Genomic DNA, 25,459 nt, shown 5'->3' with positions numbered 1-25,459 from the left:
CATACGTATTGGGCTGTATAATTAGGGTTACTGGACGTAGTGAGGTCTACGGAACCATTTGATCCGGAATTCCCAAGTCTTCATCCTTGTTATGACAATATGTATGCTACCATTGGTTTGAGGCACGCTGGATGCCTGGAATTGTGAAATTTCATAAAGGCGTCGGTGACGCTTGCGACGAGCCGAGTAGCCCCGGATGACTTTGGGCCTACATCTGCAATGCCAAGATGCATGTATTCTCGCATGGTGAATATATGCTCAAGGGTCGGAGCTATCATCAACAATGGGAAGTAATATTCTAACAATTAAGAACTTGGGGTGATTATAATTTTGATGATATATTTTAACTTAGATGATGGAGCTTTGATCTGGATTGTTACGCTTGATCATACTGTCAATTATGTATCTATAGGAGGTACCTAGCCTATTTGAATGTGTATATAATCATCTCGAAACTAACGGTGATATCCTATACATGCTCTTGTAGGTATCGCCGCTTGCTCAAAGGGGATAAGTACCGGGCTGCACCTACGGCTCCGGTCGAGGTTTAAGGACCCACTAATGCATTGCGGTTCCGGTCCGGATCTCCCGGAGGAGACACCACATGCAGCATAACATATCTGGTCCCTAGGTACCTAAGGTAAGTACCAGGTACCTAGTACGTCCCTACCCCTTTACCTTGCACGAAAAAAAGAGGTACCTTTATCTACCTGCTCTAATGAAACGAAAGTTATCAAGCCTTACACATAGCATGACATTAAAGAGATAGGTGCGTGACAGCACATATACTACTGCAGCGTAATATTAGATTATGACGAACTATCATGACATGCGAATCGATCCTGCTACCATCCAACTCATCTTCCTAGGGCAGGGCCATGTCTCCACGTTAATCTCGTTTCCACTCCACGTAACGTTCCTGTCCCGTATGACCTGAAGAGAGCAACTGGGAAAAGTATTCTTTAGCTTTCTCGGTAGGCTCATCCTCATCATCGATCTTCATCGGCCATGGATTTATGATAGTGTGCGTATCCTTCATCTGCAGTCCATACTGAAGAGCGACAAGCTCAAACTTGTTTATCGCCATATATCTGTCATTTCAAAGTGAGCGACCAGAAAATATGTGGCTAGGAAAGGATTTGCTAGGTAGATACATACGTCTGGAAATCTTTGTTCATGTCCTGAACTAGGGGCGCCGCCATAACAACATTGATCACGTTGAGGGCATTAGGCGGTCTAAATTCGGATTTGAATCGTAGGACTTTTACCAGTTGCTCTTCAGGGTTGTCTAGTGGTAGAATGCCTACTTGTTTCAAGACCTGTATATCGAAAATGGCCTCGGAGAACAGTGTAATAAGAGTTGCATGCGGATTGACAGTCTTCCGCTCAATCAATGGACTGAATGCTTTTAGGGTTTCATCAATTCCGAGATAGCATACGTCCGCGAGATTGCTCGCCTATTCAAATGTTAGCGCTGGATATTTATCAACCAGGAGTCCACTTACATCTATGCGATCGAATCTTTCCTCATCTAAACGGAAGCGTAGTGACTCGACATCAACTTGCAGAAGATCAAACTTTACCGGCAAAACTCGCAGCCGGCGATGAAAATCCATGAACAGCTGTCTCAGGTAATAGTGGAGTTTACCATATATGTCGTTTGTAGTCGGTCCAATGTCGAGTTCAAGGAATGAGTTTGGCAACCAGCCTAATGTAGGATCGCAGGTATCCATAATTGGCCATTGGCCCGTCGAAGCGAATAAAGTTCTGGGAATTGGAGTTAGATATAAACAGGAATGGTTACTTGGGATAGGGCGCTCACGGGTTTGGGATCGTAAATTCTTCGCGGCTACTGCTGAATGGTAGCAGAATTCCGTCGGCGCGAAATCTCAACGTGCCAATTCTTACGCATGGGACCTTGAGACTTAGGGCTCTGTCGCGATCATCGACACTCTGAGGGGCTAGCATGGTTCCCCGTCGGATACATTGAGCGGCTTCTATCGTGAGTCCTTTTGGAACATCCAAGTATGATAGCAAAGAAAACCAATTGTCCCGACATAGTATCAATCGTACCGAAACATTCCCGAATAACCATGTCTTCGATAGAAGAGACGAGCTAGACTTATGCATGATCTGGTTGCACACATCTTGAATCATTGGTCGGAGTTTATCTTGCAGGAGGCTTCGACAGGATTCCGTGATCAAAGCTGAATACCAAATGTGAAGGACATGTTCAGCAGCAAGGCTTGGGTTATCTTCCACCAGAAAGGTCATAAGAAATATGAGATTCCGCGCTACTATGGGCATTTGTTTGTCTTCCAACACTATACGGAGTGGCCCTTTGTAGTGTTCTGGAAGATTGGCAACTGACAGTATCGCATTTCGCATATCTCCAGAGGCTGGTAAGTAAAAATATTAGCAGTGCTACTTTGTATGAAAGTAAGGGGAGCTTTATACCCGCAAAAAGTAGATCCAATGGCTTCTGATAATCTCTACCTTCGTTTTGTTCCAGCTGAACCACGTCAATCGCTGGAACTCTCCCCCATAGAACTTCTTGCACTTTATGGAACTGATTGGCGAAGTTATAACTGAGGAAGGATGGCATTCGGTGTTCTTTGATCCATGAGGGTTCCCAGTTATTCATAGATTTGCAATCCTTACGGTGAATAGGCCAGTGGGCCTTCTGGCAACTCTTGCTGCAATACTATACGCGTACAAGAATGTCAGCACTGCTGCTATATTTGACTGCACTGAGTAAGAGGCATGGCTGAATTTTTGATGATGACTTACGGAAACCAAGAGACAATCTTTGCATGCTAGTGAGCCAACATTCTTGCATGGTGTGGGAGCATTGGGGTTGTGTGAGCATGTTAGACTTGTATCCAGCGTCATACGCTGCACTGTGGCATCAACATTCTCCAGTGAGCTGGCCATTCTCACTATGTTTCGAGTATTATCTATGTCCAGAAATTCTTGCAAGTAGCTTTGTACCAATATTACCGTTCGTTGGGACTCTTTCATATTTATGTTTTTCCATTTTAGAAGTACCTACAAAATCTAGTGGTGTGCTATTAAGGTATATGGAGCGTTTGACGACACATCATTCAGATGTATGATATTATTGGGATAGGGTTCTCGCGTCTTGTGATACATAAACGATAGGTAGACTTCTCCTTGACACGGGTGCATATGTGCAAGGGCTCATATGTACCTATCTTAGAATAATTATACACTATGTGGTAGATCTCTTTTCGACTGGTCATATTTTCATCAAGTGTGAAAGTCGTATGTACGAGCTGTGTGGTTATAGATCTTGATGGCCACATGCCGTAGATGGCACAGTCTAATGGTAAAGGGGCAATAATTTGGTGCCACCAAAATTGACACGACATCAGCCAAATAGAAAACGCAACTCAACTATGGCTGTTATCTAGAATGTGCTTTTCCCCTAATGAACTTAACTGTTTTTTTGATGTGAGCTTATTGAGGAGGCTATTGATATGCCTTGGTCGTCCACTAGATTAGAATATACTGTGCAAATATAAAATTTTGTTTTCATCACCAGGTTAATATGGTACACGCTGAGCGAGATGCAGTAAACCGTATTTACAAACGCTGCCCTCGTTGTTCTAGGCAGAAAACAACAATATTTGCCTCCCAACAGACACTCATGTCTCATATTACCTACCCGATACAAAACTTACCTTTCATATGTGATTCTACTATTAATAACTAGAGTAAATCAGTTAACTCAACAATGGAACTACAGGCTCCAGGTATTGTGAATGGTACCACTCATGGGTTAGATACCAGGTAGACTGTAATAGCAATTCTAGTGCTATTAAGCAATCTACTTTTGGCTCAGCGGTTTGTATTCGAGAGGTATTTCCGCACCGCGCAATCATATGAGTTTCTAATATTTTCAAGTCTGAAGACTTTGCAATCATTACCACAGTGAATATTAGCTGTCTCGATAGACTTGACAATATATTCCTCCACTTTCTGTCTCGAGCTGGATAGACTCCATGTGCTGCATAACTGTTGATGTCAGGAGTCTCACTTGAGACTCCTTGGAACAAAGGAGTCATTCTGTATATAGCTTTGGCTTCAAAGCACTTGTAGTTAGAGTTCCTTGCGGAACAACAAAGTTGTTTACCTACTGCATGCTCTGCGACGTGACAGTTGAACAGGAACTCCATCGATGGTTAACACCTCTTGCCGCTGCGATGGCCAATCAGGTTGGTAAGGCATCTGATTTGTGTTTGCTAGCGTTTACCTAACAGTGTTAATATTGTGATCGAAGGAGTTAGAGGAGGTACTGCCCGCGATGTTGATAGCGTAGTCGAAACCGGTTCCGTTTGTCGTAAGGCCCTTGTCAGTATTACCTCGATTGGGGGTCTCCTTGAAAGTGTATTGTGTGACCAGCAGCTAGCTTTCTCATTCCTCTTTTCCCTTGCTGGATGTGATAGCAATGACAATAGCTCTCATAGCCTTGGCAAACGGTGAATATTTGTAAGAGGTATCATGCTTTATATTGCCGTCGGATACTTGCTTGCTTGAAGCGCCAAGATACTAAACCAGCCTATATTCTGAACGAAGACAGAATCACCCGGCTTCAGGGGTTTCGGTCTGTACCTAGGCAAAGTACTAGGTACCTACCTATGTAATCTAGGAAAATCTCATATAATCAACACAGCACAGGCTTTTGGGGCTAGTTAGGACTGTGTAGGTAGTTTTCGCCAGCAAGTTCGATAGACCAGTTGATCGCTCGACCTACCTTACCTAAATCTTAACTATTTTGAACACGTTGTAGGCGGGGTTAAGGGGTTGAGAATACGGCGTGGCTGAATATGGCTTTATAAGAGCTTATGGGTTGATGCGGACAGGAAGAATTAGGCATCACGCAAAAATCCTATAGAGGAAAATCAATGATGAATTATTCTAGTTCATCATTTAGACCTTTCGCTTAAAAAAAATATGCTCCATGCCGATTTCGCTGGAAGTAGTTTATCATGTTAAGAAACTTACTATAGGGTTCGGTCCCTTCTGACCAGAAGAGGTAACTATAGACCGACGTCCTCATTACCTGCGCCAATATTTCTCCACGTGAACTACTCGGGTCGCTTGGCACCACTAGTAGGCATAGTTCTTATCATACGGCATCGGAGTATAGCAGCACGCAATCGCACTATAATCCAGGGATGGAGACTTAAAGACGGGAGAGGCGTTTTGGATGCGACTGTGGGGGAAGACTCAGAACTAACCCCTATCTTGCCGAGCTCCATGGATCGTGCTCCACCTCTACAGGGAGGAGGGATGACTTCAATATCGCAAGGCAATATCATATTACATACTTCACTCATATATTCTTCATGGGAAACTTTACCTTCAAGTTGAAAAGCTAAGGCTAAATCATTATGGAGGAACAGCAAACTGACAGAGAAAACATATCGCTATTGTCCAGCAACAGACAGCCGGCATTTTCACAGGAATAAAATTCCAGTACTCCCGTACAGTCGCTCGTTGTCCATTCCCAGACACAAAACTCAGGATTCTTCTCTAGATTCAGATATCATTTATTCGCAGCCGGATTGGCATTCCTGCTTAGTCCCTTCGCGTTCATATGGCCCGGCCAATCGTCCATCGATCCGACAAACAACGCTGAACGCACGAGGCGAGTTTTAAAGACAACACCGTAGGAACCTACCGTCGAAGCTCTACCGGGACTTATCGCTGATTGCTATCCTAGCTTGATTGATGGGCATAATGACTTACCATGGCAATTGCGCATAGAACTGCACAATCGCATATATGATGGTTGAGACTTGAATAAAAGACTCCTGGGTCATACGGACCTTCAGAGGATGCGAACGGGGATGGTAGGGGGACAGTTCTGGAGTGTATATGTGCATTGCGATGTTAATCAGCAACACTTCGAAGATCCATCTGTGAGTGACATTTGACATGCTGCCGCCGACCACCTGGAAGAGCTAAACACTGAGACAAGCTGATAGTGGATTGTAAGAGATACTCTGGAGCAAATTGATGTCACCAGAAGGTTTATCAACGAGCACCACCAGAGCCTCCAGTACTGTGACACTGCCGCTTGCGCTCGGAAGGCTTTCAAATCAGGCCGCATCTCGAGCATGATTGGCATCGAAGGCGGCCACCAGGTTGGAGGTAGTATTGCCAGTATACGACAGATGTACAATCTTGGAGCGCGGTACATCACCCTTACTCACAATTGCGATAACTCATTCGCGACTTCTGCTTCTACCGTTGCTGCCGGGGGGCGTGATGAGGGACTATCTAAATTGGGATACGAGGCTATTAAGGAGATGAATCGATTGGGCATGATGGTGGACCTCTCGCACATCTCACACCAGACGATGAGAGACGTGCCAAGCATAGCCCGCGCTCCGGTCATCTTTTCGCATTCAGGGGCTTACAGCGTAACGCCGCATCTTCGGAACGTACCCGACGACGTTCTCCGGACGGTGAAGCGCAACGGAGGCATCGTCATGGCCGTGTTCGTCAACCGCTTCCTCAAGATGAAAGACCCAGACGAGGCGACGATCCACGATGTCGTCGACCACATATTCCACATCGCGGAGGTGTGTGGATGGGACTGCGTCGGCGTGGGCAGCGACTTTTCTGGAACTCCCTACGTGCCTATTGGCCTGGAAGATGTATCCAAGTTCCCCGACCTGGTGCAGCTCCTGATGGAGCGCGGTGCGACCGACGAGCAGGTCCGCTTATTTGCGGGAGAAAACATCCTGCGCGTCTGGTCGAGGATCGAGCAGAGAGCGCGCGAGATACAAGCTACAGGGGAGAAGCCTGTAGAAGAATACGAAGGAAGGCAATGGCACAAGGGGATGAAGGACTCCCCCTGGATGCTGAGGGGTAGTAGGCAAAAGGCCATTGAGGCCGGCGCTGCGGATGAGCCATACATGTTTAATGTAGATAAGGAGGGGAGACATAATCCAGCAGTTAAAGGAGTGTAAAGTACCATTAGAACTACTTAAGTATTAAGCAGATACATAAACTCCAATCACATTTCGCATACTATGTACATTAGGTACGCAGCATACGAGGTAGAAAGCGTCACTTCTTTCCCCTAAATCGGTTAACGATTTCAAAATCGCCATTGTGGGGGGCGATGGCGTTATGTAGCAAGCTGGGGTTATAGAGTTGACTCCCAGCATGCTATATCAGGTGCACCAGACCCGTCTGCCTGGATACCCCCATTTGATACTAACCGACGTTGATATTCTGCTCGGAACTCGTGAGCCGAAAACGGCACTCTACTACTACCTGTTACATTCGCATGTACCAGATGTAAGCTTTCATGTCCGTTGTGAACTTGAGGAACTAGTCAACGTAGGAATGAAGCGAGATGTGAGGTCTAACATAGCCTGGTTCGAAGGAGTTAGTATTAGAGAAGTAATGGTATGATGGAAAGATACTGGAGATGTCGTGATTGTGGAGTTTTACTACGCAAGTCCTCTCTAAGATATGAACGAAAGTTGTGACGAGGTAACGTGTATGATTCCTATACCTACCTACCTAGGGTACCTAAGTGCTGTCAAGATACTACGCTTTGGAGGGGTACATCCGCAAGCTGTTACGCCCACCTTGTTCACCTTGGCTATACAGACTTGAGATGATATTCCATCCACTCTATTCACAACGCTAGGTTGACAACTCCATTAATTTTGGCCATTCGTCAAGATGGGGTTTCTAGAAACACTGCCTCCTATTAATGCGTTCCAATCTCTCCAATACATCATCTTTTTAGCGATTGCAGGCTTGGTCATATACTTGGTTCAGAATGAAATTGCTCGATATCGTAGCAGAATAAAAAACCTCAATGGTCCTCGCGGATGGCCCGTGGTTGGGAACCTCTTCCAGGTAATGACACTCCATACGCTTCCCTACTTAGCCTTGACTAGTATTTATGCGCTCACACTAACGACATAACAGCACCGCGACGTGATACCCGCCGAAACTTACAGGAGATGGTCTCTCAAATACGGCCCAGTCTTCCAGATCCAGCTCGGCAACACGACCGCGGTGGTCATCAACTCGGCGCGAGCAGCCAAGCAGCTGTTCCTAGGGCAAAGCCACGCGATGAACTCGCGGCCGATGTTCTACGTGTTCCACAAGAAGGTCAGCAAGGCCGTGACGAGCATCGGGACCAGCCCCTGGGACGAGAGCTGCAAGCGCAGGCGCAAGCTGGCCGCGGGCGCGCTGAACAGGACGCGCGTGGACACGTACGGGCCCATCCTGAACCTCGAGGCGCGCGAGTTCCTGAAGGACCTGTATTCGGCGTGCCGCGACGGGACCGTCGAGATCGACTTCCGGCCCGCTGTGAAGCGGTTCTCATTGAACCTCAGCCTGACGCTGAACTACGGGACGCGCGTGTCGAGTGTCAAGTCCCTGACCGACGACCCCTTACTCTCGGAGATTATCTACGTCGAGAGCGAAATCTCCAAGTTTCGCGACACTGGGAAGAATTATGCGAACTACATCCCTTTGCTGCGGTATTGGGAGCCCCTGGCGCAATTCTTGGGACTCGGTGCGCAGCCGAAGAACCACGCTGCGGATATTGGGCGTCGCCGATTAGAGTATAACAATATCCTCCTGGAGAAGCTGAAGGATGAGGTGCAGAAGGGTGAGGATAAACCGTGCATTCAGGGGGCGGTACTCCGGGATCCGGAATCTGCGACTTTAACAAGAGAGGAGCTTATCAGCGTCAGCTTGAGCATGATGGCGGTATGTCCTCTACAATCCCCCTTTTAAGTTGCCGTAAGCTGAAACTAACACGATGGTTCCGATAAGGGGGCCGATTCGAACCAACCTACGCTTTCTTGGGCCTGTTTGCTTCTCGCCCACAGGCCGGACATACAAGAGAAGGCTTACTTGGCAATTAGAGATGCGGGTGTTCTCGGCTTACCCTCAACCGCATATGGTTCGACGAAAGTCGAGTACATCGATGCCCTAACGAAGGAGATCTCCAGATATTTCGTGGTGCTGAAGTTAGCTCTCCCCAAGGCCACTTATACCGATGTGATTTGGGAGAGCGCTACGATCCCCGCAAACACGCTGGTGTTTCTGAATTCCTGGGCCTGTAATCGAGGTATGTCCTAAGTCTACCGCTCAAAGTACCTACAGATGTGACTGTCGGCTTAAGACCAGGCTTTTCCCACTCTAGATCCAAAACTATTCACCGAACCAGATGCCTTCATCCCCGAACGTTGGCTCAAAGATGCTTTCAATATACATGCTCACCAATTCGCGTTCGGTATCGGTGGGCGGATGTGCGTAGCGTCGCATCTGGCTCACAATGCTCTATATACGGTGTTCTTGCATCTGATTGCGCATTTCCATATCCTTCCTGCCGAGGGAGAAACTATGGAGGCAATCGATCCCATCAAGGGACTGAAGGGGATGGCTTTCGTCGGCACGCCACGCGGATGGCGCGCTAGATTCGTGCCAAGGGAGGGTGAAAAACTTGCGACTTGGCTAGAGAGCCCAGATGGCTGAAGATGGAAGATTGTAGTTACCTACCTAGGTAAATAACTGGAAAGCAAGATTAATATTGGATGAAGGCTCGGAAATACTATATAATTCAGTGTGCCAGGGCATTGATGTCGCAAGTGGATAAATCTAATCTATACTTTTTAGATTCCAGAAATCGCCGTATCCCAATATCGGGGTGAAGCATACTAATACGCAGAGGGCATGACACCCAGTCGCCCTCCATCGGTTACAAGAACGTTTCCATTGATGTAAGCGCCAGCCTTGCTAACCAAGAACAAAATCGTACCAGCGATATCTTCTGGATCGCCAAGCCTTTCCTCGGGAACAACGTTCTTAGGCCACCCGGTAGTCTTCTTGGTGTTAATGAGTGGCTCAGTCATTTCACTTGGGTAGACTATGATATTATTATTTCCGTTAGCAATCTAAGCGCCCATGAGCGGTATAGTAAAAATATATCTTACATCCCGGAGCGATGACGTTGGATCTAATACTGTACGGCACAAGAGCGGTCGATAGCTGCTTCATCATGTGCACGACGCCGGCCTTGGAGCTCCCGTATGCAAATCCGGCAGCGGGGACTCTGTTATACGCGCCAATGCTGGATATGGCGATAACCTGGCTCCTCTGCTTCCAATTGCCACGCTTGTTGCCCTCATCGAGGAGCTCCAAGAATGCAGCGATAGTGAAAAACACGCCTGTGGTATTTGTGGCGTATGTGTTGTTGAAGGAATCTGTATCCCAGCCAAAGACGTGATTCCGGAATTCCGAGAGGCTGGCGTTTTGGGGCAATCCATCCATAGTAGGGCCCGGCACGCCAGCATTTGCTATCACAACATTGACGTATCCTACTGCGGACCTGATCTCCGTGACGGCCCGTTCAAGGTCGGCCTTCTTTGTGATATCGCCTTGAATTGTACGAATGTTTCCGTGCTTCTATATGGGTGTTAATATAGTGATAGGGTGATAGGGTGGCGAGGCGACTTGCAGCAGTAGCAGCAAGATTATCTAAATTTTCCCTGCGGCGGCCGATGACATAAACGATTGCACCGTTGCTCTCCAGAGCATTAACCATCATGGTGCCAATGCCTATATTTTATTCTCGGTCAGTTCACCCTTTGGTCTCATTGGTCATATCTCATTGATAGGAGGTAGGTTGCCGGTATGAATCAACGCACCACTTCCCCCGCCCGATACAACGACGACTAGTCCTTTAACATCGAAGAGTTGGTTGGGGTCTACTGAAGATGAAGCCATTTTTTCTATATTGTAGGGAAATCTATAAGTAGTTTGAGAAGAGTTGTTCTAAAATTATGACTTATGAAATAGTTTCTGCAGCTAGCTACCGGTGAAAGTGAGTTGTTTATGATGAGTAGAAGGAAAGCTGGGAGGCCCGGGAAGAAGTGAATTGCCCAGGTACAGTGCCTGGCCTAGATAACCTTGTACCTTAGTTACCTTAGGTACCTACCTCCTATATTAGGTAGGAGATACCTAGGTAGGTAGGATTTTAGGAATAGTCTACATGTAGGAGGTAGGTACAGATGACCTTACGCGCCTCTTGCATCAAGTAAAACTTTGATTAGGAAGCCGCCTTCATGTGACTTCTATTACCTTAATGGACATAAGACATAAGCTATGGGCGAGAGATAACGCAGGTACAGTGCGGAATATCAGATTCGGAATTACCAGGCTACCAGGTACCCGTTTACACTAGCAGAATGCCGTCAAAATAAGTGCCTAACACCATGATTCCTTCCACCAACCTTTTTCAGCGAATATAAAGATAAATTAAATTCAAAAAATCGTTTTCATATAGAGCAAAATTTTATAATTATTCTATTAGTCATTCTGATGGCCTACGAGACGATTCGGTAAAGCTATGCGGATAGCAAAATGACCTGCTTAATAGTGGAATAGGCACTTTTTTTTGACGCCATTCTGACAGGTAGGTAACATACCAATCTGAGGTAATTTATGTACATGCATAATAATATAGATCTATAATCGAAACCGGGATCTTATACAAAAAAAAAAAACACCAAAACCCCTCCTCCAACTTACATACCTGTATTGAGAATTTAACTAATCCGTAATTATAACGGCGACTTATACCCCGCAGCATCATCTTTGATCCACCGTCCACCGGGAGCGGCACGCAACACCAGATCGGGAGGGGGATCCGGCCTACGATACGACTTAATGCTACTGTAATTGCTGCAACTAGTAACTAGCACCGACTTCTTGCGATCCAGTCAAGATGGCATATTGCAAATATCCGATTATTTGCGCCCATAAAAACCCCCTTTGTCTCTCGTCGGATTTGAGCTGGCTTGAGCTGAGCTACGATGGATCATCCGTCGATGCATCATCATGTTTTGCTGCAGCCAAGTGCTTCTCCTGGTCGCCCTCGCCTGGCCTTTCCGCGGTGTCGCGTGCCAAAGCGATAACTTAGGTCTCAGAAATGGGTACATCACCGTCAAGACACCGAATTTCAATGCCAAGATCGTTCGCGATGCCCAGGTGCTTGCGTCGCTAACCCCGGCGGGGGATTCATTCGACTTCCTGCCGTTCGATTTGATATCGGCTCGGGCTGGAAATGGCCAGTATCATTGGGGTGATATTACCTTCCGCTACCGCCAAGGTGGTGAGGGCCCCTGGATCAACGGAGACTCTGCGGCCTCCCGTAAGGTTGTCACCTCTTACAAGGTCGGAGCAGGAGTTCTCGCTTCATCAAATTTGACCCCGACACTTCCCAGTGCGGGTCCTTTAAATGTGACCCGCGAATGGCTCGATGTCTCCGGTGACCTGGGTTTACGATTTACGATCGAGAACTCGGGAACTTCTCCGGTCGAACTAGGCAGCTTGGGATTTCCGGCCGAGTTCAACAGTATTTTTACAAACCGAGCCGCGGCCGATACGCAGCGTCTATGTTCGTTATCTGATCCCTACGTCGGCATGCATGCGGGATATATCCGCGTCAACCCCGTACGGGGAACCGGAGCTGCGCTCGTTGTGACGCCCCTGGGAGATACTCCGTTAGAAGCCTACCGTAATCTAGCTGAGCCGTCTTATCAAGCTACAGCCTACGGCAGTCAGACTTTCGAGGGCTTTTACGAGTGGCAAGTCCTGAGCCGGGCATGGGCCGAAAAGGAGTGGGCGGGTGTGCAACCGTGGAACGTGCCTTCATCGAAGATCCTGCAGCCTGGTGAAAAACTACAGTTTGGAGTTCGCTTTTCTGTCGCTAAAGGTGGTGTTCGTGACATTGATGAAACTGTCCGAAAAACAGGTACCCCCGTGGCTTTTGGTGTCCCCGGGTATATCATCCCAAGGGGATCCATGTCGCAACTTTTCTTAAGGGCTGATTCAAATCCCATATCTTTCTCCAGCGAACCTGTAGAGTCCTTGGCGTTCAGCCAGCTTTCTGCGGACTCGTACGGCATCGCGCCGTCGCCAACCTTTTGGGGTCGCTCTAGGCTGACCATTGACTATGAAGATGGAAAGACTCAAACAATTCATTACTTTGTTACCAAGTCTAGTGCGGAAGCTATTGGGGACCTAGGGAGGTTTCTTACTACGGAGCAGTGGTTCAACGACACCGCTGACCCTTTCGGTCGTGCTCCGTCGGTTATGAGTTATGACTACGAGACTCGTTCTCTAGTGACGCAGGACCCACGGGTTTGGATAGCCGGACTTAGCGATGAAGGAGGCGTGGGTGCGTATCTCGCTGCGATGATTAAGCAAGTCATCCAACCGGACGCCGAAGAAGTTTCGAAGCTAGAAATGTTCATTAATAGTGTTCTGTGGGGAACTATCCAGACAAAAGATTTTGGTGTTAGGAAGAGTGTCTTCTATTACGAACCATCAGCTGTTCCGAAATACGCTTACAACTCTGCTATCGACTGGTCCAGCTGGACGTCATGGAACAAGGAGGCGGCGTACGCAATCGATCGAGCCTACGACTACGTTCATGTTGCAGCAGCCTACTGGTCATTGTACAGAGTGTCACGGGCCTATCCCGAGTTAGCAAAGAGTCACGATTGGAAATGGTATATCAACCAGGCCTACAGCACCGTTATGCGCGGAATGCAGTCAGATGTTGGATATAACAGGCTCGGGTTAATGGGCGAGACGGTCTTCGGAGAGATCCTTACCGATCTTACTCGAGAGGGACTCGCAACGCAAGTCGATGCACTAACAAAATCTATGAGATCGAGGGCTGCGCAGTGGGACTCAGAGGAGGTCCCCTACGGGAGCGAGATGGCCTGGGACTCCACCGGCCAAGAAGGCGTCTACTACTGGGCGAAGTGAGTACCTATACCTAGTTTACCCCTATCCAGTAACCCAATATCTATTACTTAGCATTAATCAAATAACCACCAGATACTTCGGCTTTTCAAACACAGCAACCAAAACAGTAAACAGCGTCCTCGGCTACACGCCCACGGTCCCCCATTGGGGCTGGAACGGGAACGCCCGCAGGTACTGGGACAACATCTACGGCGGCAAGCTCAAGCGCATCGAGCGGCAGATCCACCACTACGGCTCCGGCCTCAACTCCCTAGTGCTCCTGTCCGCCTTCCGCAGCGACCCCTCGGACACGTACCTCCTGCAAGCCGGCTACGGCGGCTCCAGCGGCCCCCTATCCAACATCAACGAAGCCGGCTTCGCGTCCGCGTCTTTCCACTCGTGGCCCGACACTCTGAAATGGGACGGTTACAGCGGGGACTACGGCCCCGGGTTTCTGGGACTGGTCCTGGGCTCCGGCACGTACGTCGCGCAGCACGCTACCTTCGGACTTCTCGCGTACGGCGGCGTCCTGTCCCATGCCGAGAGCGGCAAAGTCGTCGTGCAGCCTAACGGTCCCATGACTCGTCGTATTTTCATTGGGCCGCTTGGCGTGGCTATAAACGCGGATGCGGGAAGCATAAGTAGTTTCAGCTACGATGCTTCTTCCGGTGGCATTTCCGTCGCCCTCGCACAACTTACCGGTACCGGTGCGCCGAAGACGGCCGCCGCGGTCCTGTGGGTCGATCGGAGTGGGGACCCGAGCGCTTACCGTGTGTTGAGTCCCGAGGCGACGCAGGAGCGCGCGGGCTGGCGGATCTCGCTGGCAGATAGTGGTGATGTGGTTGTTGAGTTGGTAAGGAGCTGAATGGAGGGATACCCATTGGGGTATGGCATAAATTCATCTAGGTTAGGTACCTTGTATCTATAGTATACTTGCTCAACTCTAACGTCTTGAGTTCCTTGAGTATCCTGTTCGGGCACATCTACGAATTGTAAGATTGCATGGTAAATAACCAGCCGTGTTAAATGTCGTGCAGGCAGTTTAGTATCAACAAGTCCCCTTTTCCCTGCACAAGGTGTATACTATGCCAATATTACCCTATAATTAGCACGTAATTATATGATATGTAACCAATAGTTTTAGATAGGCAATGCATTTGAACTTTTCGATACACGGGTTCATTCGTCCACTTTTTATTAACAACGCCAACTCTTTTTTTCGCGTCTAACGTACAGTGGTATCGGTCAGTCGTGGCTCACCCTTGTTATTCCACCTATTCCTCAGCACCGTCCGGGCCGGGACCTTGTCGGCCCATTTGGCGAGCCTTGAGCATCTCGTCGCAAAGTAGGAGATTGGACGCGATACTCGATGAGGAAGCGACGCAGTTTCTTAGTACTCTGAATGAGTCGTAGACACCCTCCAGCGTAGGGTCCATGGGTTGACCGAGGACTAAATCCAATCCAACGATGTTACCGTCCGCGTGCTCGTCTTGGAGCGAGGCAACTACAACAAGTTAGTATAAGCAACATGAGAATGTGGAGAAGTAGGTATAACACATACGTGCGTCTTGGATATCGTGGCCCGCATTCGCAGCAAGCGTCTTGGGGATAATTAGGAGCGCATCTGCGAACGCGTCGACACCCCACTTGGCCTTGCCCTTCACCGTCTTCTTGAAGGCATCGCTCTTCAGGTGAGCAGCACAGGCAACCTGGAAAGCGCCGCCGCCGGGGACGACACTCTTATCCACAATCATATTGTACACGCTTCGCAGGCCATCCCGAACCGCGTCTGTGATTTGTGTGATGGTGTGGGCATTCGGACCCTTGATCATCAAAGTGACAGACTTCGGGTCCTTCACTTCCTCGATGAACGTGTATTTCTCCTCGCCCAGCTGCTGCTCGTATACCAAACCAGCCCAACCGAGGATATCAGGGGATAGATCCTCAACACTGTTCTGCGCAATACCACCGCAGATCAGTTGTAATCTCTCCATGTTTCTCCTCTTAGCTCTTCGCAGAGCAAAGATTCCGTTCTTGGCCAGTACGTCTAGCGAAAGGGGGTCGATACCCTTCTGGTTCACGATGACGAAGCCCTTCTTGGGGTCGTTCCCGCAGACTTCCTTCTTTAAGTCGACAATCTTCTTCAATTTGGCGTCGACGAAGCGGCGTTCACTCTCAACCAGCTTCTCACGCTGCTCCGCGCTAGAGTAGAAGAAGCTAGAGTTGATTTCCGATTTTTCATACTCCAAACTGACGTTCATGGTTAGGATGAACGCGTTTTCTACCCTCTTAGGCATGTCGGGATGCCTCGCCCCGTGGTCCAAGGCCAACCCACGGATGAGCTGGGTGTCTGAAGCGGTGCGGTGTTGCATCTTCATGATTTCGACCATATGTAAATCAGGCTTCTCGGGAGGTTGGTAGATGGCAAGGACGGCGTCAACGATATCTGGGGTCAGCTTCTTGGCAAGGCTCGCATTGAGTTTGGTAGATAGCGATGTCCGAGCGACGGAAAGGAGAAGCTCCCTGTCGACTTCTTTAGGGAGTTTAAAGGAATCCAGAAACTGTAATGGCAAATAGGTAAGCATATGATTTGTTAAATATGAGTATAATGGTAGGTAGGTAAGTGGTATACCTTTAAGGATTCGTTCTTTGCGATCTCGAAACCTTCTGTTATGATTCGGGGGTGTAACCCTTCGGCGATATATCTGTCTGCCTGCTTTAGAAGCTCACCCACTAGCAACACTACTGATGTCGTTCCGTCTCCGCAAATATCGTCTTGCGCCGTCGCGGCTCGGGCGATCATGACTGCGGTGGGGTTCTGTATTTGCATCTCTCTAAGTAGGACGTTTCCATCCTTTGTTAGTTTGATCTATTTAGTCGGAGTGGTTAGCTTTAAGTCGTATATTTCTTTCACATTCGTCTTTCGAGATAGCTCGTACCTGTCCAGCACCATCCACAAGCCTAACATGAACGTTAGCAAATACCTCCCCAAGTGGATTATAAAATGATTCTTACATCTTAATAGTTCCTAGAGGGCCCAAGTTTGACTTGAGAACCTCTTGCAGACCTTCACCTGCGCTGATGTTGACTCGAAGAGCTTCACCCCGCCGCTTGTTTAAATGTCAATACCACTGCTTCGTATTTGGGAATATTGCTTGGTATAAAACGTACCCGAGATTCGGCCTTGGGATTAAGTAACTGAGCGGCAGACATTTTTTTTATTCTCTTTTTTTACCCGACGAAATAAGAGTTGCTATAGGAAATGGTGCCGGGTTGAGGTAGAAATTTGTGGTTGTCGTCGTCGAGGGGCACGCAGCGTTATTGGGGGGAGATGGGAGATGGGAGCTTGAAGCGGGTCAAGGAAGCACTGACAACTTTTTTTTCTGAACGGTTTAGCAGCTAGCCTTATTCCTTGATACAAGGGTACATGCTGTACGTTTTCCCCCAGCCCATATGAGATAATCCGTTTGTAACAGCCCCGCCAGCCTTGCCCCACGTATTAGTGGGTTGCAAGTGCTAGCCAATAAAGAGCTAGATAGCCATATTATTACCTGTTTACCCCGCTACTCCAGCAATTACATAGCACAATTACGGTTTACATAGCACAAACTATTGTACACACTGCCCCCTTAACAAGGCCCCCTTACTGCTCCTTTTCAATGACAATCCATAGGTATTTCTCAATCAACTGAAGAACTTCAACTCGCCGTCCCATTGCTCATGGGAGTGTTTGAGTAAATACGAACATTTTCGAAGCAGTCCGTCTATATGGCCCATACATTCTTCCCAACCATGCCACGCTGTTGAAACAGGGACGCTTGGGATATAAATTGAATCTTTCAGGTAGGTTTGAACTTTAATGCAGCGTCCCATCAAGGACATACTTATAGCAATAAGTACCTAAGGTACCTATTAATCGGCGTTTATACTTGATAGTTATCTATGAACGTAGACAAAGCAACTAGCCATGGAATGATAACAGGAAAATAAGGTAAGATCTTGATGCCACTTGGATTATAGGAGGTAGGTAACCCTGGAAAAGGGGTAACAAAGCTTCTAGTTCTCATTACCCCGTTTATGAGCAATCCGTATATCGCGATATCGGCTTAAGGGAGTCAGGAGGATTGCGTTCAGATGGCTCGTGCGTTGGACATTGGATGCCTACGCGTTCACACCGTCTCCATTTGTTGGCTCCATCATTCGATGCCTCTTACCACTTTAAAAATGTCAACTTTGTAAGAAGTTAACCATGTATTTCACAAGTTTGCCTTGTTTTCTGTGTTTTCTTTTGCCCCTCGTCGGAGCTGGGAGTACTGGTGATACCAAATCTCGAGATGTGAAGCAAGTCGCAATAATAGGTAAGTTGGAATGAAGAGGCAGTTAGATATCTCCCAGCCTAGCATATGATATGATCAGTAACTCCAAAATCAAACTATCCAGTTTGATATAACTCAACCTGGATTACTTAAAGGGTTACCCAAATCCGTCCTGAAGATATAGCTCTAACTTAATCAATCCCATATTATTCTCTTCAACTAACATCTTGACTAGGTGCTGGTGCTGCCGGTTCCTCCACGGCTTATCACTTACACAAATATGCTCAAGAAGAAGGCATCGACGTCAACATCACGATATTCGAGAAGACTAACCACATTGGTGGTCGAACTCTTACAGTAAACGTCTATGATGACCCTCTTAGTCCGGTTGAGTTGGGTGCCTCCATATTTGTCGAGGTAAACCGCATCCTCTACGACGCTGCCAGGAGCTTCAACCTGTCTCTCACTAGCCCCGGAACTGATGAGAAGGGCTTACTTGGCATTTGGGATGGAAAGAGCTTCGTCTACACCCAGGACTCGGAATCTTGGAATTGGTGGAACCTCGCCAAACTCTTCTGGAAGTACGGAACCGCTCCGTACTACACCCATCGGCTCGTCCAAGAGACCGTACAAAAGTTCTTGAAACTTTACAAACACCCTTACTTCCCCTTCAGATCCCTCTCAGCCAGGGTATATGAACTCGGCCTTGCCAAGATAACGGGCTCAACCGGAAAACAATTCCTAGAGGAAAACAAGCTCTACGGCGCGTTTGCTCATGATATCGTGCAAGCAAGTACCCGTGTGAACTATGCTTCGAACTTGGAGTATATCCACGGCCTGGGAACCATGGTTAGTTCTTGTCATTATACTTAGCGGTTTACGCCGATCTAATGTTCAACTTTAGGTTGCGATGGCCCCTGAAGGCGCAGTAGCTGTTGCCGGCGGTAATTGGCAGATATTTTCTAGTATGGTCGCGGACTCTGAAGCTCATGTCTTTCTGAACTCATCTGTGGCTGCGATTACCAAAGAAAAGGGCAATTCTTCTAGCTCGGAGTCGACTAAGTACAGACTGCAGACGACAATAACCGGTGCTACTAACAACGAGGCAGAAACATACCCAGTTGCCTTCGATAAGGTCGTTATCGCAACGCCGTACCAGTTCAGCGGCATCAACCATGACGAGGACGTCATGTCCCACCCTGTAGACTCGATCCCGTACGTAGAGCTGCATGTGACGCTCTTCGCCTCTCCCTACAGGTTCAGTCCAGAGTTCTTCAACCTCGAGCCAGCTGCCACAGTACCCATCTCCGTGCTCACGACACTGGGCGAAGATGATGAAGCGAAACCTGGACCGGAGGGAGCTGGAAGCGCAGGTTTCTTCTCGGCAACTCTAGTCAAGGTGGTGACCAACCCGAAGACGCAAAACGCCGAGTACGTGTATAAGATCTTCTCGCCCCACAAGGTAACGCCCGAGTTCCTGTCTCGGCTGCTTGGCGTTCAGGTGCCGGACACCTTCACCCGACCTGCTGATACCGAGGAAGACACTGGGGAGGGTGCGACGATGGTCCTTGAGCCCATATCGTGGTACCATCCCACGATTTTCCATCCCTATCCCCAGAAGTACCCGCGCGTCACGTTCCAGGACCCCGTCCTAGGGGACGGGCTGTACTACACGTCGGGCATCGAGAGTTTCATCTCGACCATGGAGACGAGCGCGCTTATGGGCATGAATGTCGCGCGACTAATCGCTGACAATTACTTATGTAGCCGGTGCGCTAGTAGTGATAATAAGGGAGATGATTGCAAGAGGTTCTCACATGGGTGGCCAGATTACTTTGACGGGGAAGACTTGGTCCTCGAAGACTTGCCCCTCGAAGGCATAAATGAGCTTTAGCGAACGCCTCTTTCGACTATCGAGTTGGAGTATTTTCTACCTAATGCATATTGAATAATGAAATTTCCATTGCTGCTCGCTTATTCCTTTGCACACTTGATTATCCCTTTACACACTCAAAGTCCAAATACCCTCTTCGCGTCACGGTACTTCCGTGTGGTCCTCATAGGCGGAGATAGCAGCTTCAACCACTCAAGTTGGCATTTTTTCTACCTTTTTATGGTGTATTGTTTTGGTAGCTACCTTAGGTAATCTTATGAGCCATTACACACGGCTCTGTTCCCCCCTATGAGGTCTGTTTCGAACCCGTCGCACCCATGACTGCAAGCCCCGGCCATTCTGAGATTCTGAAGAATGACCATTGGTATGACCGTCTGTCTGTCCACTTCGCAAACCGAATCGGCCTAAGGCGTTTCTGTTCTCAGTATTTTCCTGATGGATCCCAGTGGGGTTTTCCGCTTCCTCTTCTTTATTCCGCTTCTCGATCTTGTGCTTGAGATGGAGTTTCCTGGACTCTACTTTGAGCCGCGCAGTGGCCGCGTTTGCCTCTTGGTGAAACTGTTTGCTTGACCAACTTCTGTCGCGCCATATATTGTAGAGGCCGCTGCACACTATAAGTGTGACTATACAGATCTTCCATAGATAGTAGAGACCAGCCCGTATCCAACTGCCGAATGCGAGGAGCAAGCTGAAGATGATGACTCCAGCGGATATGGTGACTGGTGATAATAAATTTACGTCAGTTCAGACACTTGCAGTGCGATGAGAATGGTGTCTTACACATGTATAAGAGTTCCCTCTGTATAGACCAAGTTTCGCTGGTGATTTCCATGTTGTTCATCCCGAAGACGCTTGACATGAATGACAGGGGTAGCTGAAGATTCGACTGTATTAGCATAGAAGACTCACAGTACCGGCTTGTCAAACTTACGAAGATGATCGTGACAAGCGTAAACATCATAATAGACTGGCCCTGCTTATTAGTTTCGTCTGATTGTCTGACGGCTTGCCACGCCTGAACAACACCAGCCTGTTGCTGTTTCAATCCCAAAAGATCTTTGATCTAATATTCAAGTGTATTAGCTCATAATCTCTTGATAGAAAGAAAAAGGAAACAATCAAAAACTTGAATCTCACACTTTCGGCGGTATGATAGGCAATATTGCGTAGCTCTTGAAGCTGGTCAATCCGCCCATTGACAGTCTGGAGAAGCTCATCCGCATTGAGCTTGAACCAATTATGGTCATTCCGATGTTCCTTGAACAACCGTTTCAAAGTTTCTGATGGATCTCCCTCCTCTGATCCTTTATTATCTTTCTCCGCCTTCCCCTCTGGTGGTTTATTTTCTTTCTCCCGCTTCCTATTTGAACGTTTCTTCTCCTTCGCCGGGTTCCTATAGCTTAGTAAATCTTCATATAAGGTGTCCGATTCCTCCCACAAGGCATTGCCAATTATTTTTCGTTTCTTGCTGTTGCCGCCGCCGAACTTGCCAAATGGATCTAATAAGCTTTCGGCATTAGAAATGAACTGCGTCAGCATCTTCTTCTGGACATTCGTGATGTGTATCATGATATCCAGCTCTTCCATTACATCCTTAATCTCCCGTTCAAGTTTGCCCTCCGGGGTGATATCAAGAAGTGCCATGTGGAGTTCTGAACTATTCCTATGACCGTTTGTTCTGTAGACTTCTCTGGCGTTATCTGCCCATCTCCATAGCCTTCCAAAAGCTATGGTTTGTCTATGCATCTGCCAACGTTCGTTAGAATCGTCTTGACCTAGTGTTAGGCCATAACACTTACAATAGTCCCGATGGCCCTGGAAAAGGCGTCAATTATTTGTGGCTGGCTGCTCATTACTCCAGCTTGGTTGAATAGCGCATTGGCACATTCGTCGATGATGATTAAACCTAGGTCAAAGGCGGTGCGGACTCGATTGGCGCTGGGGTCTTGGATGCGGACCCTTATTGATTTATGAACTGCCGAAAGGTCGTGCTTATTTGAACCGTATCGTTTCGGGAAGCAGGTAATAATTGTCTTCGCGTCCAGAATCCACATCCATAACTGATCCACCATGACAACACGGGATAGCTTCTGAATATTCCTTCTGCATTCTTCGCAGCCAATCTCCTGTTTGGGCTCTCGGTCTCCCTCCCATTTATTAGTGTATGGATCATATTCGTGGAATTGTTCGGGCTTTGCGGTAGTATGCCTGTATACGACTTGATCTCGGTCTCGTTCCCATGTTGAGTTCAGTGACCAGTGGTAAGCTTGGTCAAGGGTGCGGCGTGGATGCAGTGGAGGATTGGTTGAGAGATATGTCCGGAGCAGCTTCTTATCCCGATAATTTGACATCCCTTCGTGTAGCCTCGCGGCGTCAAGGAGAAGCTGGCCAAGAGGGTTATTGGTCTTGATCCGGCCCTGATCGTCTACCTGAACCTTACTCCGAAGCAATTTATTATCTCTCATGAGGGCTAATAACTTGTCCATGGTCGCCACCTTTACTGCTCTGGACTTTGGACGCCTAAGGGGAGGGCGTGCCGACATTTCTCCTTCGACGCTCCCCCTGTTAGCTTTTTCCTTTGCTTTACGGTTCAGCTCTTTTTCCCTAGCCTCTGCCATAATTTCATCAATTTCTATGGCAAATGTTTCCCTCTTTGCTGACGCCTCCCAGTGAAGGTATGGCATCTACTCACATTATGGTTGGCGTTAGTCTAAGTATAATCTTAATTAAAGGGGGTAAGGCTCACAAAAAGGACCATGTTCCGATCAAGACGCCTGATATTCTCCGGATCTGTAACACGGTTAACAGGCAATCGTTCAGAATATGCCAGGCCATTCTAGTTACCAGATGATATCGTTGTGCAAAGAGGCGTCATGTGCCTTGTGTGTGCCGGGCTATGAGGTTGGCTGCCGTGTAGCTGCCCTCGCCAAAATTGGTCCCGAAGGATCATGTAAGTTTTAGTTTTCTTCTCTCGTCCCAACTCGAGATGTATTCCGTGATAGTCTGGCGGTTTTTCATCGAAGTATCGGCCAATGGCTTCCTAACGATTGTTGGTCCCTGAAAATATAGTCTGATAGACGAAATACTTACTTCGACCCACTATTACACGTTAACAGAGATCTCCATAGACTATAGGCTCCATTTCGAAACTTACCTTCATGTTGTTGGAAGGAATGTGGAAATACCTGACGATATTGTCGGGTGAACATTTGCTGCCATGCAATAGGTTATCCTCACCATGCAGCAACATTTTCAATGTTGTCTTCTGATCCGGAAACTTGTTCCACACATCCTTGCTAGGCACATCGTCAGCTTTACCGTCTTTAAGTTGAATGATCGGTATACTGATATCCTTCTCCAAGTCGTAGTTTTCTTCCTTGATAACTACATCCGGCGTGGTGGTTGAAACTTTTTTCTGTTGGGCTCGGCGCTTCCTCGACACTTTTCTTATATTGTCAATGTATTCAGAAGAATTACGCCAAGTTTCCAGACTTTCCTCCTGTTTCTCCACCAAGTGCTTGTCTTTTTCGTCTCGATATAACTGGTAGCGAAGGAAGCTAATACGCTTCAGCTCGTTGATGCAGTCACCTTTCCAAGTTTCTCTTTTTTGTTCGGTAATTTTTTGTGCTTTGTCAGGACTGTGGCCGAGGGCTTTTTGGTGTTCCACCTCGCTTTTCCAAATATCAGAGTTCTCGCTGAAGAAGTCTTTTCGTTCGCAAAACTCTAAACATCCTAGATAATGGAGCAAGTGGTCTCTGATTGCGCAGTCATGTCTCTCAGAGCTCAGGCAGGCAATCGTGATAGTAGCTCCATCATCGGAATCTTGGGCGGCCATGATATTTGAATAGGGGCTATGAGAATTTGCTAGGTAGATGTTTAGATCATAGGAAAGGAAGAACCACAGGTAATAAGTAAAATATGATTTCTGTATATCAGGTACAGGTAGTTATGGTTGACTACTGAATTACACTGACACGCATAGGAGTCTCTCCAGTGGCCTTCACAGTTATCCAATAAGATGTCGACGCGATGAGGGACGCATATATGCGGGGGCATATACCAATAATGGCAATGGGCTGTGTTTATTGACGCGGCTGAAAGTGCGGGAGGTTGTATCGGAGTATGAGTCGGCGAATGGGCTTACATACATAATATGATATACGTTAGGTAACTGGGTACCTTAGGTACCTGCTATTCAGGTGAATGCTTACCTACCCTTGTCCAAGGGAATATACAGCCAGCTGAAATCCCCAGCCTGCCTTCAACAGGAGTGTATGTTCTTAGCACAATGAGAGGCGCAGACTAGCCTGATTTCAAAGCCCTGCTATTATTAACTGCATAACTCAGGTTACATTTGACATTATTGCTGACCACTCTTCAGCATCGCATATAGCTCCTCTTTGTTTTGCGCACGCAATGCAAAAGCAACATGCAACGTAGGGCAACATGTAACATAGGGGAGGAAATGGAGCCGGTGGTAATGGAAATATGCATCTCGTTCCCTGGATTTCTGTATCGATGGGTCTCGCCAGCACATACTTACATAGGTAGTACTGCATCCATTCGACCCCAAGCTACCAGTATCTTGCATTAGCGAAATGAGCGAAATACGGACTGTGAATTTTGCTTTTTCTTTGATACTCTCTTCGTCGACTTGCATAGGTAGGATTATCCGATAGGGCAAAGAAAGAGGTAGGTATGCGAAGAAAGATGTAATAGCGCAACAATTCTAGTAGCCATAGATGGAGAATAACTTTTCATATTGATCTCGTGGTTCATTTAATTAAGTGCCAAAAGGTTAGAACGGCTACCAGGAATCTCTATTACCCCGTGGTAACAACAACAACCGACATCGCAAAAGCCTATATCATGGATATTAGGAGGTACCTTAGCTTTAGGAGGTAGGTAGGTATATATAAAGGAATCGTCATATACCCAGAAAGTCTCGGTCTGTTTTGTGTCAACCAATAGGGTTTATCGTCAACGTTCGTGTCAGTACCTAACGGTTTTCTTTAGCTTCTTAATCTAACATCTCAGATTATTCACTACCTTCTTTTTCTTTATATTATGCAACTAGACGGTGTCGACGGCTCTTTAGAACACCATGAAGGTCCCTGGTACCTCGCTTTCATATGTTCCCCCACCGTTCTCCCTTCCTTTTCCCTCAAGTGCTACGCCCTGGTCGGAAAGCCAAGGATCAAATCGGGAGCTAAGAAGTTGCGATTTACGGAAAATGCATAACAGCTTCCCATGTAAACCAAATGAAATGAATCTTTACTACTTGTTTAAAGCTCCATCTTTGGTAAAACTTCGTTCGTCACAAATTTCTCCCCCCCCCCCCCCCCCCCCCCCCGGGGGGGGGGGGGGTGGGGGGGGTGTGGGGGGGGGGGGGGGGGGGGGGGGGGGCGCGGCCGGGGGGGGG

General features: G+C 47.7%; 8 protein-coding genes across 8 annotated transcripts; 4 read left to right on the top strand and 4 right to left on the bottom strand.

The window, feature by feature from the left end:
• Nucleotides 1–889: 889 nt before the first annotated feature.
• F4812DRAFT_457619 (uncharacterized protein) lies at nucleotides 890–2,934 on the bottom strand (the record flags this gene model as incomplete). The annotated part of the gene is made up of 6 exons (XM_047937206.1): nucleotides 890–1,091; nucleotides 1,159–1,457; nucleotides 1,506–1,767; nucleotides 1,823–2,399; nucleotides 2,458–2,704; nucleotides 2,791–2,934. The coding sequence occupies 6 exons, from the start codon at nucleotides 2,932–2,934 to the stop codon at nucleotides 890–892; spliced, it is 1,731 nt and encodes a 576-aa protein (XP_047791389.1).
• A 2,483-nt stretch (nucleotides 2,935–5,417) lies between these two features.
• On the top strand, nucleotides 5,418–7,004 carry F4812DRAFT_450419 (membrane dipeptidase-domain-containing protein; the record flags this gene model as incomplete). Its single annotated transcript, XM_047936086.1, has 4 exons — nucleotides 5,418–5,458; nucleotides 5,504–5,695; nucleotides 5,837–5,948; nucleotides 6,015–7,004. 4 exons carry the CDS (start codon nucleotides 5,418–5,420, stop codon nucleotides 7,002–7,004), a joined length of 1,335 nt encoding a protein of 444 aa, XP_047791388.1.
• Nucleotides 7,005–7,643: 639 nt separating this feature from the next.
• Nucleotides 7,644–9,520, top strand: F4812DRAFT_421965 (cytochrome P450). Its single transcript, XM_047933605.1, has 3 exons — nucleotides 7,644–7,911; nucleotides 7,984–8,775; nucleotides 8,842–9,520. Exons 1-3 carry the CDS (start codon nucleotides 7,732–7,734, stop codon nucleotides 9,148–9,150), a joined length of 1,281 nt encoding a protein of 426 aa, XP_047791387.1. The 5' UTR covers nucleotides 7,644–7,731; the 3' UTR covers nucleotides 9,151–9,520.
• On the bottom strand, nucleotides 9,521–11,297 carry F4812DRAFT_421961 (NAD(P)-binding protein). The gene is made up of 4 exons (XM_047933604.1): nucleotides 10,719–11,297; nucleotides 10,529–10,629; nucleotides 10,005–10,476; nucleotides 9,521–9,937 (listed from the first exon to the last, which is right to left on the bottom strand). The coding sequence occupies exons 1-4, from the start codon at nucleotides 10,795–10,797 to the stop codon at nucleotides 9,729–9,731; spliced, it is 861 nt and encodes a 286-aa protein (XP_047791386.1). The 5' UTR covers nucleotides 10,798–11,297; the 3' UTR covers nucleotides 9,521–9,728.
• A 613-nt stretch (nucleotides 11,298–11,910) lies between these two features.
• On the top strand, nucleotides 11,911–14,692 carry F4812DRAFT_457615 (uncharacterized protein; the record flags this gene model as incomplete). Its single annotated transcript, XM_047937205.1, has 2 exons — nucleotides 11,911–13,844; nucleotides 13,921–14,692. The coding sequence occupies 2 exons, from the start codon at nucleotides 11,911–11,913 to the stop codon at nucleotides 14,690–14,692; spliced, it is 2,706 nt and encodes a 901-aa protein (XP_047791385.1).
• Nucleotides 14,693–15,101: 409 nt separating this feature from the next.
• Nucleotides 15,102–17,040, bottom strand: F4812DRAFT_450416 (chaperonin Cpn60/TCP-1 family; the record flags this gene model as incomplete). The annotated part of the gene is made up of 6 exons (XM_047936085.1): nucleotides 15,102–15,331; nucleotides 15,389–16,388; nucleotides 16,460–16,696; nucleotides 16,767–16,788; nucleotides 16,843–16,937; nucleotides 16,999–17,040. The coding sequence occupies 6 exons, from the start codon at nucleotides 17,038–17,040 to the stop codon at nucleotides 15,102–15,104; spliced, it is 1,626 nt and encodes a 541-aa protein (XP_047791384.1).
• A 1,036-nt stretch (nucleotides 17,041–18,076) lies between these two features.
• On the top strand, nucleotides 18,077–20,037 carry F4812DRAFT_457613 (Prenylcysteine oxidase; the record flags this gene model as incomplete). The annotated part of the gene is made up of 3 exons (XM_047937204.1): nucleotides 18,077–18,185; nucleotides 18,379–18,992; nucleotides 19,048–20,037. 3 exons carry the CDS (start codon nucleotides 18,077–18,079, stop codon nucleotides 20,035–20,037), a joined length of 1,713 nt encoding a protein of 570 aa, XP_047791383.1.
• Nucleotides 20,038–20,169: 132 nt separating this feature from the next.
• F4812DRAFT_318490 (uncharacterized protein) lies at nucleotides 20,170–24,138 on the bottom strand. The gene is made up of 9 exons (XM_047931410.1): nucleotides 23,192–24,138; nucleotides 23,128–23,136; nucleotides 22,882–23,077; nucleotides 22,784–22,827; nucleotides 21,837–22,721; nucleotides 21,175–21,783; nucleotides 20,969–21,100; nucleotides 20,818–20,911; nucleotides 20,170–20,756 (listed from the first exon to the last, which is right to left on the bottom strand). Exons 1-9 carry the CDS (start codon nucleotides 23,870–23,872, stop codon nucleotides 20,302–20,304), a joined length of 3,105 nt encoding a protein of 1,034 aa, XP_047791382.1. The 5' UTR covers nucleotides 23,873–24,138; the 3' UTR covers nucleotides 20,170–20,301.
• Between the last annotated feature and the right edge of the window lie 1,321 nt (nucleotides 24,139–25,459).

The sequence above is a fragment of the Daldinia caldariorum genome (genome assembly GCF_022478825.1).
Source record: "Daldinia caldariorum strain CBS 122874 unplaced genomic scaffold F4812scaffold_5, whole genome shotgun sequence".
NCBI classification, from domain to species: domain Eukaryota; kingdom Fungi; phylum Ascomycota; class Sordariomycetes; order Xylariales; family Hypoxylaceae; genus Daldinia; species Daldinia caldariorum.
Note: the sequence above shows the minus strand (reverse complement) of the source record. Positions and strands in the feature narration are given on the sequence as shown.